Source organism: Pelophylax lessonae (assembly GCF_965119305.1).
Source record: "Pelophylax lessonae genome assembly, chromosome: 4".
Classification (NCBI taxonomy): domain Eukaryota; kingdom Metazoa; phylum Chordata; class Amphibia; order Anura; family Ranidae; genus Pelophylax; species Pelophylax lessonae.
In genome coordinates, this window is record NC_138771.1 from 318,052,004 (window position 1) to 318,064,025 (window position 12,022).

General features: G+C 44.2%; 1 protein-coding gene across 2 annotated transcripts in view; it reads right to left on the reverse strand.

Annotated features, from left to right (window-relative positions):
- The window catches only part of RGS14 (regulator of G protein signaling 14), a 157,903-nt gene that overhangs the window by 5,072 nt on the left and 140,809 nt on the right, over positions 1-12,022 (reverse strand). For both annotated transcript variants that reach the window (XM_082256210.1, XM_082256211.1), the window contains one exon: positions 3,080-3,158. In XM_082256210.1, coding sequence (XP_082112336.1) covers positions 3,080-3,158 — 79 coding nt within the window. The remainder of the gene's footprint in view (positions 1-3,079; positions 3,159-12,022) is intronic.

Consider the following 12,022-nt stretch of genomic DNA (forward strand, 5'->3'; position numbering starts at 1 on the left):
CACAGACGTATCCAGGACATGGGCTACAACTCTCGCATTCCTTGTGTCATGCCACTCCTGAACCAGAGACTATATCAGAAGCGTCTTACCTGGGCTAAGGAGAAAAAAGGTTCCAGAATTTGGAGGAAGAGTGGAGAGGCACAGAATCCAAGTTGCATGAGGTTCAGTGTGAAGTTTCCACATTCAGTGATGATTTGGAGAGCCATGTCATCTGCTGGTATTGGTTCACTGTGTTTTATCATGTCCACAGTCATCGCAGCCCTCTAGCACTTCATGCTTCCCTCTGCTGACCAGCTTCATGGAGAAGCTAATTTCATTTTCCAGCAGGAGGTGGCACCTGCCCACACTGCCAAAAGTACCAATACCTGGTTTAATGATCATGGCTTCACTGTGCTTGATTGGTCATCAACCTTCCTGACCTAAACCCCATAGAGAATCTGTGGGGATTTGTCAAGAGGAAGATGAAAGACACCAGACCCAAAAATGCAGACAAACTGAAGGTCGCTTTCAAAGCAACCTGGGCTTCCATAACACCTCAGCAGTGCCACAAGCTGATCACCTGCTTGTCATGCCGCATTGATGCAGTAATTCATGCAAAAGGAGCCCCAACCAAGTACTGAGTGTATTCTATACTATACATGAGCATATTTTTCAGTAAGCCAACATTTCTATATTAAAAATCTTTTTTTTTTTTTTATTGGTCTTATTTATTAATCCAATTTTCTGAGATACTGAATTTTGGGTTTTCACTAGCTGTAAGCCATAATCATCAAAATTAAAATAAAGAAATGCTTGAAATATATTATTCTGTGTTTAATTAATCTATACAATATACGGAGTTCACTTTTTTAATTGAATTACTGAAATAAACCAACTTTATGATGATATTCTAATGTTTTGAGATGCACCTGTGTATAGGGCTATCCAATTCCATAGAAATGCTCAACCTGGCTCATGCCTAAGAGTTCAGTCTTCGATTTTTCTTTTTTTTTTTTTATTTTAAGCCATCCCTCCTACATACATTTGATCTACATCAGTCTACACAGGACACACATGTAACATCATCACACCTGCTAGCACAGTCTTCTTTTTTTAATCTCATTTTTATCTGTTACATAGATATACACCGCACCAGGTAATCATTTCAAAGCTGCTTAGTTGTGCAAATCTTCCCAGATGCTAGCTCGGCTCAATAGTTATACTTCAAATTTTAAAGGTAACCATTTATGACTAAGCACTGTTGGAGCGCGAAATGGGCAAATCTTGCCCTGTCCTGTTGTACACCACTATGTGATTTTTTTAATGAGAAGTGTACAATGGAGTCTGAGAAGAGTGCCGCTAATCCATGTACCTTTGATCTCACTTCCATCTGGTTTTTACTGCTGCGTTAGAGAGTTTTCACCTCACTTTATTTCTAACAATAGTTAAACAAGAGAGGAAGTGAGGAAAAATCTGTAACAGTGACACAAACAGAAATCTGTTTATGTTGCTATTGGAAAGTTCCTTCTATTTCTGTCTAGTAAAAGATCAGGAAGTAAAAATCTGGCAGGGCCCCTAACCTTTCTCTATTCTATCTAAAACAATGAAAAAATAGTTCTGGCTTGCCACACACTTCTAACTCAGTTTGCAATACATCACTGGTTTTCCTACCGAATTAGCATGCTTACTGACAACCTGTGTAAAAGCAAGTAAGCCAGATGGTCTGGAAGAGAGGGAGGGGAATGTCCTTCCTTATTCATTGATCATAATGTTTAACGTTCTTAAAAAAATATTAAAACATATGTTTTAAATGCATTTTAGTCCTTGACATTTGGATTCTATAGCCAAAATACAGTATTTGCAATCCAGCCTGTCTTATCTCTGCTAGAAGAGAGGAATCAGGTGTGTCTGCTCCTCTAAGGCCCCTTTCCCACAGGCGGACCGTTCAGATCCGCCTGTCAGTTTTTTTGGCGGATCTGAACGGTCCCCCCATGCATTCCTATGGGGCATTGGATGGCAGCGGAGACATGTCCGCTGACACCCGATCCGATCCGTCAAATCTGGACGGATGGAAACCCTATTTTCCATCCGTCCAGCGGATCGGATCGGATGAGAATGGACCGACGGTCCGTTCCCATCCGATTTCCCCCATAGAGATTTATGGGGAACTGACAGCTCTGTCTCCGCACACAGCACGGAGACACAGCTGTCCTCCTCCTGCTCAGCGGGGGATCGGCGGCTCGATCCCCTGCTGAGAAAAACGGACTCCGTCCAACGGACGGAGTGTGTGAAAGGAGCCTAAATCATTTAGCAGAGTGCCTGGTCTGATCCCACCTGCTATTCAGTTCAATTCACAGCAGAGCTGTTTCCTTGATCTACAGAAAGATGGTGCCTTGCGTGTATCTTTTCTTTTTTTGCAAATTTATATCGTTGTTGGTCCTCTGTTTCAACTTTTTTTCTGGATATCCCCCTTGTGAGGGATTCCTTAATTTCTTTATTTTTGTATATGTCCCAGTTGTCGGGGTACCCGGTCCTATTGGACAATGCGGTTATTGTATTACTAGGATTACCATTCCCCTTACGTGTTGGGTTTTGAATGGTAGAAGGATCCCATGAGTTTTTATATTTAGTTTCCTTGCGTGTATCTACCTACCAATGGGCATCAGTAATTACATAATATTTATATAAAACTTTTTATATTAGCCTTGTTAACAAAATTGAAAACCATGTATTTAAAATGATTTTATTACTGACATAATAGATATATACAACAACATTAAAAATACCCTTCAAGGTTTGCAGTAGATACAGTGGTTTAGCTAGAAGGTATGAGGGTGGTTAAAGAAGGAAGAGGGATGTACAACAGAACTATGCAGTATAGCTATCATGAAGTGGACACAGGAGGTCAACCTCTCAGCTATATCAGGACAAATGAGTTTGTAGAAAATGTTGGTTCTGAAAATACAAACTTTAAACATATAAAGCATAATTAAAAAGGTCACAACTTTCAGTAAGCTGATTGAAGATTGAAATATTTGAAAAGTAGTGTTTTAAAATGCTTACTGCCATTACGGCCTGTAAATAGAATACATTTTCTTACCAGTCGTGTGAAGAATAAGAGTCATTCCTGCTACTTGGGTCACAGACTTGCCTTGGTCTACAGCTTCTGGTTCACCCATCTGTTGAAAAATGAAGAGCATTAAAATACACATATGTGTAGTCCATTTGATGACTACATAAGCAAAGCAGAAAAGTATAACTAAAAATTCACATATTTTTGAGCATCCTAATAAAAATTCTCAGGGGTTCCTTTGGAAGGCAAAAAAGCCAATATCAGCTGAGAGACTGATATTGTGTTTTTAAGGTGCCTATGCAAATGTTAATGTAATACATGCATTGGGCCGTTGGGAACTGGACAGCATAGCTTTTGTGGATTTTAGGCTCCCTTGAGATGCAAGTGACCTAATCCATCAATAGTTGCAATATTCTGTTTTTTTTTGTTTTGTTTCTCAATTTCAAGGGCATTGAACTTTCAGCCTAAAATGCATTGTGTTAATAGGTTTTTAACCTAATAATGCTCTATCATTTCCCAGGGAGTTGTTATTAAATTCAGATAGCTAAACAAAGAAAGTGCAACCTTTTTTTTTTTTTTCAAATGGATATGAAAATTAATTACTGATAATAAATGCCATCATCTGGAAAACCGAGAGCTTTGTCTTGTTTACCACTGCATTCCTAAGGTGTAATTAGGCCATTAATAACATTTACCAAGTCTTTATTGATTCTGGGCAAGTAAAACCATAAACCATCATTGCTTCCCCTAAGCACATGCATCTCAATACCTCTTATGGATCAGAACAAGTTTTACATTCTATGGACCTACTGATTCAGCATTAAACCTGTCATTGCTTATGATACCAAAGCAATACAATCTGTGTGTATATATATATATATATATATATATATATATATATACCTATATATATTTTTTTACAATCAAGGTTGTCATTATTCAGCAATAACTTTGGCAAAATATGTTATGTTCTAAGCAATTTACAGCTAAAAAAGACATAAAAAAATGTTTCTAGTTTGGCCAGACATAGCTTTAAAATGACTTGTGTTACTCTATCAGTGATGGCGAACCTTGGCATCCCAGATGTTTTGAAATTACATTTCCTGTGATGCTCACCTACACTGCAGAGTGCATGACCATCATGGGAAATGTAGTTCCAAAACATCTGGGGTGCCAAGGTTCACCATCACTACTCTAGATAATGTGTCCCCCCAATAATGATATTTAAATTTAATTTCTGGTACAATACATGTCAAAATTATTTATAAGTGGTCAAAATAAAAAAACAGCCTTTGGATAAAGAGTAAAAATAAATACTGAATATTAATAAACTGTCTGAAATTGACATACAAATATATATTTGAAATCAAATATTTATTATGTTTTGCAATACATTGGTGTGGGCAGATTTCTGCAGTCATAGGCTGTGTCACAGCCCTCCAGCCTGTGTCATAGACAGTGTTGCCAACCGTCCGTATATTCACGGACAGCCCGCAAAATCGGGGCACTTTTCTCCTGCCCGTAAATGCCCGTAGCAGGAAAAAAGTGCCCGTTAAAACTATCGCTGCGGCGATACAATCAGACTGCGCATGCGCGGCGTGCGCCTTGGTCTCGTCGCCGGAGTCCGGACACTCTCATCAGTCAGTCTCTGAGTCTCGTCATCATCTCCTCCTCCCCGCCTGACCGCCTCCACCTGTGCCCTGCCCATGGCCCGCCCAGAATGTTCCCGCCACTGCCGCCGCGGCCAGCCTGAGCCTATCCACGGTGAGAGTAGCTGTGGTAGAGAGGAGGACACTCATGGAACTTGTGAGATTGAGAAGGGGGCAGACCGGGCCGGCAGAGCCAGAGAAGGACAGTGCCTGTGGGGATTAAAGGGTACAGGCAGGATATTGGGAATGACAGTGCCTGTGGAACTTGCTAGAAGGGGGCAGACACGGCAGAGCCAGAGAAGGACAGTGTCTGTGGGGACTAAAGGGGACAGGGAAATTGGGAATGACAGTGCCTGTGGGGACTAAAGGGGACAGGGAATGACAGTGCCGTGCCTGTGGGGACTAAAGGGGACAGGGAAATTGGGAATGACAGTGCCTGTGGGGACTAAAGGGGACATGGAATGACAGTGCCTATGGGGACTAAAGGGGACAGTGAAATTGGGAATGACAGTGCCTGTGGGGACTAAAGGGGACAGGGAATGACAGTGCCTGTGGGGACTAAAGGGGACAGGGAATGACAGTGCCTGTGGGGACTAAAGGGGACAGGGAATGACAGTGCCTGTGGGGACTAAAGGGGACAGGGAAATTGGGAATGACAGTGCCTGTGGGGACTAAAGGGGACATGGAATGACAGTGCCTATGGGGACTAAAGGGGACAGGAAAATTGGGAATGACAGTGCCTGTGGGGACTAAAGGGGACAGGGAATGACAGTGCCTGTGGGGACTAAAGGGGACAGGGAATGACAGTGCCTGTGGGGACTAAAGGGGACAGGGAAATTGGGAATGACAGTGCCTGTGGGGACTAAAGGGGACAGGGAAATTGGGAATGACAGTGCCTGCGCGGACTAAAGGGGACAGGGAATGACAGTGCCTGTGGGGACTAAATGGGACAGGGAATGACAGTGCCTGTGGGGACTAAAGGGTACAGGGAATGACAGTGCCTGTGGGGACTAAAGGGGACAGGGAAATTGGGAATGACAGTGCCTGTGGGGACTAAAGGGGACAGGGAATGACAGTGCCTGTGGGGACTAAAGGGGACAGGGAAATTGGAAATGACAGTGCCTGCGGGGACTAAAGGGGACAGGGAATGACAGTGCCTGTGGGGACTAAAGGGGACAGGGAAATTGGGAATGACAGTGCCTGTGGGGACTAAAGGGGACAGGGAATGACAGTGCCTGTGGGGGCTGAAGGGGACAGGGAATGACAGTGCTGTGGGGGCTGATTCTGAAGGGGACACAGAAGGACAGTACTATGGGGTCTGAAGGGGGCACAGAAGGACAGTACTATGGGGTCTGAAGGGGGCACAGAAGGACAGTACTATGGGGTCTGAAGGGGGCACAGAAGGACAGTACTATAAGGGCTGAAGGGGGAACAGAAGGACAGTGCTGTAGAGGGTATATAAAGGTGGCAGAGGTGGACACTGATGTGGAGGGTGAAGGGGGGCAGATTAGGACACTACTGTTGGGGGGGGAATGGGGGGTGTCTGCAGCCTCTAAATACCTACTGTACCATGTCCACGGAGCCTCTGACCATCTCCTGTAGAACATCCGCAGTTTGACCTCCTCCGGTATGATGTCCACAGCATCTGACCACCTCCCGTATCATTTCCGCTGCCTCTGACCACCCTCAGGTAAGTGACAGCGCTGCCAGGCCAGGCTAAGGGGGGGTCACTGATGCAAGGGCTGGGTGAATACAATAATGTAAGGGGGAACTGATATAAAGGTTTCCCCCTTATAGCAGGGAATCCCCCCCCTTACCTTAGTGTAATTAATCTGTGAAAAGGTGGTCTCTGGTCACCAGAGTCCCCCCCCCCCCCCATCAGAGTTCCTGATATTCCTCTCTACATCAGAGTCTGCAGGATTCTCCCCTTACAGTGCAAAGGGGGAACTCTGCGGACCCTGATGTAAAAGGGAACTCTGATGTAAAGGGGAATGCAGTGGACTCTGATATAAGGCGGTTTCTGGTCACCAGAGCACCCACTTAAATCAGAGTTCCCCCTTAAATCAAGATCTGCAGCATTCCTCTTTACGTCAGAGTTACACTGTAAGGGAATCCTGCACACTCTGATATATGGGGGAACGCTGTGCTGGCTGGGTTATATTAACCTGATATTCATGTAAATGGAGAAATATGGTTTTTGACTTTTGTTTAACCTAAACACATTGCTAATAGCACTATCTACATGTTTATAGTTTAAGTATTGATATTTGCACGGTTTAGCACTGAAAACAGCCTGTTTATGTACATTTTTGCAATGCCAGTAAAAAATTTGTGCCGTCCGTAAATTTTGGACGTTCTGCCAGTAAATTTCCCTGCGGGAGGTTGGCAACACTGGTCATAGAATAGGAGTGAGGTGAAGCCTCCATCAATCAAGATGTAATATCCCATCCCCATTGTGTTTAGCTGGTTAGTAGACATGGATGAGGAGGGAGGAAATTGGCTATTTACCAGTGGGTATACACCCACATGTGCAGGGCCGGCCCTACCATGGGTCCCGCCGGGTCCATTGGGCCCAGGCGGCACTTTAAGAGGGGCGGCAAAATGCCATCCATTGCAGTGCTAACACTCTCAGCTCGGAACTGCGCATGCCTAGTTACGGAGCCAGCAGCGTCTAATGATTATTCCAGTGCTTCTGCTGCTATTAGTTCCCTCCCCCTTGCCCAGCGTGCCTCATTTGACTTTACAGCAGATCCCGGGAGGGGGAAGAGTGGAGCCTGCAGTCAGGGCCGGATTAAGAGCATCATGGGCTTGGTGCTGAGGATTTTGAAGGGCCTTAAGGGCCATGCCTTGGCATGTGCCCTGAGGAGGAAGGGTGCAGCCGCGCAAGCCTAATACAACATGAGATGCCCTGTCTGAAGCCCATAAACACATCCATGCATCAGCAACTGTCCCTCTGTGTCTGGCCTTTGTGCTGTGTGAGGAGGTTCTGAGGGAGCTGCCTGGGGAAGCGTGCCTTCCCTTGTAGCACAGAAGCCAGACTTCTATGTTTACAAGTGACAGTAAAGAGTGGTAACAGGGAATCTGGCCAGCCCGGGCCTATATTAAGGTGGGGGCCTGGAGCTGCAGCTCCAATAGCCCCTACATTAATCCGGCCCTGCCTGCAGTGGAGGATGGAGTTCAGCAGAAGGTAAGCTGGCTCTGGGCTGAGCAAAATGTAGTAATGTCTGTGGCTTGGTCGGTAGGAGGAGGCGAGGGGGATGGGCTCTCTGTAGCAGACTCTGTCCTCTCTGATGCTGTTAGATCATTTTGTTTTTTGTGTTAGATCTGCTCTACTTCTGAAGGGAGGATGTTTTCTGAGATCCCCCTAAATTTTATTCCACCTTCCTATTGTCCCTACCCATTACCTGCTCACCAGTCCTGTACACAGGCACAGCCTGCATGACCACCTCATGTGTCTGGGGCTGGAGCACTACAAATTCTAGTATGTCGGGAGAGGGGAGGCAGCAATATGACAGATCAGGCTGACTTTTAAATGAAAAGTGCTGGTGTATTGCATGTGTCTGTATAGTGTGTGTGTATGATCATTATATATTTGATTATTTAGTTTCTTGATGGTCATAGGCCCCTTTCACACGGGCTTTCCAATCAGGTCCGCCTGTCAGTTTTCCAGGCGGACCTGATCGGACGCTCCATGCACCCCTATGGAGCAGCGGGTATCAGCGGTGACATGTCGGCTGACACCCGCTGCTATCTGATCCTATCCTGTCCATGAATTCCATCCGTAGGGCGGATCAGATCAGATAGGATCGGATGAAAATGGACAGGTGGTTTATTTTTTTCAGCTGAGTAAGTAGTGAGCACATGTGGTGTGGCAGCGCTCTAGAGTATTTTTATGGCAAGAGTGAGTAAGCCCCGGTTCACACTTATGCGATGCGGGAAGGCTGCGAATTCCCAGCCTGTTCCCGCATCGCAAACGCACCCCCGGCAGTTCACACTGCCATATGCGATACGCTGGGGGTGTCAATGTAATCTTAACGACATCCCCAGTTTGATTGCATATTGCAGTGCGATCATGCAGTTCGCACAGGATCGGATCACACAAGTGTTAACTGCTGTGTGATCCGATCCTGATGCGGCTGCAAAAAAGGGTCCTGTGTGTGTTTGCTATGGGTGCAGTGCGAATTTAGCCATATAAAGTGTATGGCTAAACTCGCACCGCACAGCCGATCGCATGTAATGATGGAGCAGTGCGCTCCGACATTACATGCGAACGCCACAGCCGCATGAGTGTGAACCGGCTCTAAAGGATGGAGGTATAGATTGTGTGACAAAGAGACAGATAGATGAAAGGATAAAGCAAGGCATGGAGGAATGGTGATAGAGACAGAGAAATGGAGTGATGGAGCAAAGGATAGAAGGATGGGGTGATGAAGTTATGGGAAGATAGAGGGAGTGACAGAATAATAGAGGGATGAAAGTGATGGAGAATAGAAAGGGTGGAGGGATATAAGGCACAAAGATTGTTGGATGGAAAGTACGATGGAGGGATGGAGTAAGAGATAAAAGGATGTTGTGATGAAATGGGCCACAACTTTATGGGAATGCTTAAACTTTCTAAATTAAAGACCAGCAACATAAGCTAAAAGGAGGGCTCCATAACACCAAGGAAAGTCTCTGCCAGAGGAAACTTCACCTGGGGATGACGCTAGCATCCGATTTCCAGCAATCGTGTGTAGAGTAAAGTCTGGAGCCTTAGTTGGTTACAGAGATCATAAATTGGCTATTTATAGGACTTTGCACCAGGATATACATGATTGTTTCATCTCTGAGATAGCATCTGAGTCCTAGTAGTTGGTGCTGACCCTGAATAATGCAGGCACAAAAATTGTTGTCTTTTTCTGGAGAGGTGAAGGTATTGCCGAGGTAAGTTGGGGGAGCGGAACGAATGTGATCTCTGCCACTGATAATAAAACATCTGTTACACTTGCATATTAGTTATCATGCATACTTAACATTTAAATAATATATCTGATGTTAGGTCCACTTTAGGAGGTGTAGAATGGGATCTGATCTGTTGATACTGCTAGCATCACAGAAAGCAATGACAGCAGTGTTAATGAAGCAAGTGAGTATGCAGCAGTGGAGATGTAAAAGATGGATATTTAACCTTGCAAGAAATAAAAAAGATAGTTGCCTTGTGATTTTTCGAGAGAGACAGTCTGGTCTGGTGACATGAAGAGCACTTCTTTGCTTCATTACAAAACTTTTTTGCACACGGACCTCATTAGTCAGTGTTGGCCACCTTTTTAGTAAAAGGGTCAATCAACCTTAAACAGCTAATTCAATTTTTGATGGCTTCTGGAGTGTTGGGCTGCTCATATATGGAGCAAATTTCTTTCCTGCAACCACAAACGATGGGGAAGCCGCCCTGCCTGAAGAACATGTAAAATTGCATGTAAAATCTTGCAGGCTGGTTGTAGCCAAGTTGATCAATCAACTTGGGTACATTCAGCCTGTCCATAGATGGTTTAAATCTCGGCCGGTTCAGCAAGAATTCGAACCGTCTGTGGCCACTATTGGACTACCTGACAGTTTTTTTTTTATATTTTTCTTTCTGGAACATGCAGGGGTGAGCCGGAACACCCAAATCTCCCAGATGGACAAAAATAGAATGTGGAAATTTAGCAGGGAGATGTTTCTTCTGGAGTATCACTTTTGGGTGGAATTACCTTTAAATATCTGAACATACGAATTCCTGCACTGTAATAAACTTTTGTCTTGTGGCCTTTGAAATGTATCCTGATGTATTTTTTTCTAGAGCGTATTCCTTGTGACCAGCACTAATCAAACATCAATCTCAATTTTTTCTATACACTACAAGTCCTTCTACATCAAAGAGTCCTGGCTTATGACTGCAGGTAGTTTACATTATAACATTCCTCTAGTGCCTTGGTCTAGCTAGAAAATTATCCAAGTTAAGCCAAAATAACATCTTACAAATGATCTGATAAACAGTATCCACCAGCCTTCAGCCATGAACAGAACACTGACATATGGGAATAATACAGTGTGGTTAGTGCCCTTTACATAATTGGCTCCAGCTTATACATCACCCTGTTGCATCATGTCGCCTTCAGGTAAAAGCACACTCAGCAGGGTCAGTCAGAAAATAAAATTGATCTGCTGGCTGTATAAGAGCTGTTACTAAAAATAGGCATTCCTGTGTCTTCAATAAATATTTTATTATTACTGTTGTGAGTTATGTTGTCACGTTAAATGATATGTAACATATTTGTTGTGTGATAATACAGTTTGTACATCAAAATAATAGCCAATTTAGATCAAGAGAAATTGAGTCGTTTTAACTGAAATCACATTCATTTTAGAATAGAAGACCAGTATGCCTAAAATACAGTCTATACATATAAATATAAATAGCTAATAATAACTTTCACATTGTAACGCTCCTTGCGTTTCTTATAAGGTGTGGATTTTCAGCTGCAGAAGTAGTTCCACGTCAGCAGTCATGTAGGAGATATGCTGAGATACCAATCCCAACCTCAATGACTCATCATGTATGGAAGGTCTTATTTCAGCAAGTAAATACACACAGTAATTAAGCTGGTTCCTAGTGTGACTTTATATACATGTGGTAAGACAATGATAAAGGTCTTAGGGATAGGTTTGAGTGGAAGTGGTAGGTGACAGACACTTGAGGTGAGACAGTGCAGATGGATGCAGGAAGGGTTAGCGATCATGTATGATAACAGATGACAGAGTAGCAGGTGCATACAGGAGAGATCAACCCAGTGCAGGAAATAGTAGCAGTAGCCTCAAGAGCTAGCAATCTAGTTATGCAGATGTAAAAGATAGTCCTTGCTATGCAGAGCTAAATAGTGTAAGCCTAGTACAAGTCTATAGAGATTTCCCCTGTGGGGTACTTAGCACTAATAGCGATAGCCGAAGGATCGCTCAGGAGATGCGGATGATCCAGTAGCAGGATGCAGGGATCAGCGCAGCGAGGTTCGTCAGCGAGGAGAGCTTGCAAGCATGGAAGCTTCAAGCAAGATTAGTATCCAGGTACTGGTGTTTGAACGAACCCATGTGAGTGAGAACCGACGCCCTAAATAGCCATCTAGTCTGGCGCTGGGTAATGACAGCTTCAGCCTTAAAGGGAAACACACCTATATGTGTTTCTTCTGTCTAGGTAGATGGAAATCACCCGGAATAAATGTGATAGGAGGCACTGAGAGTGCCAGAACCTTACATTACCCCCCCCCCGTAAGGCCGGCTCCGGAAGGCCTCTAAGGCTGGTTGTTGA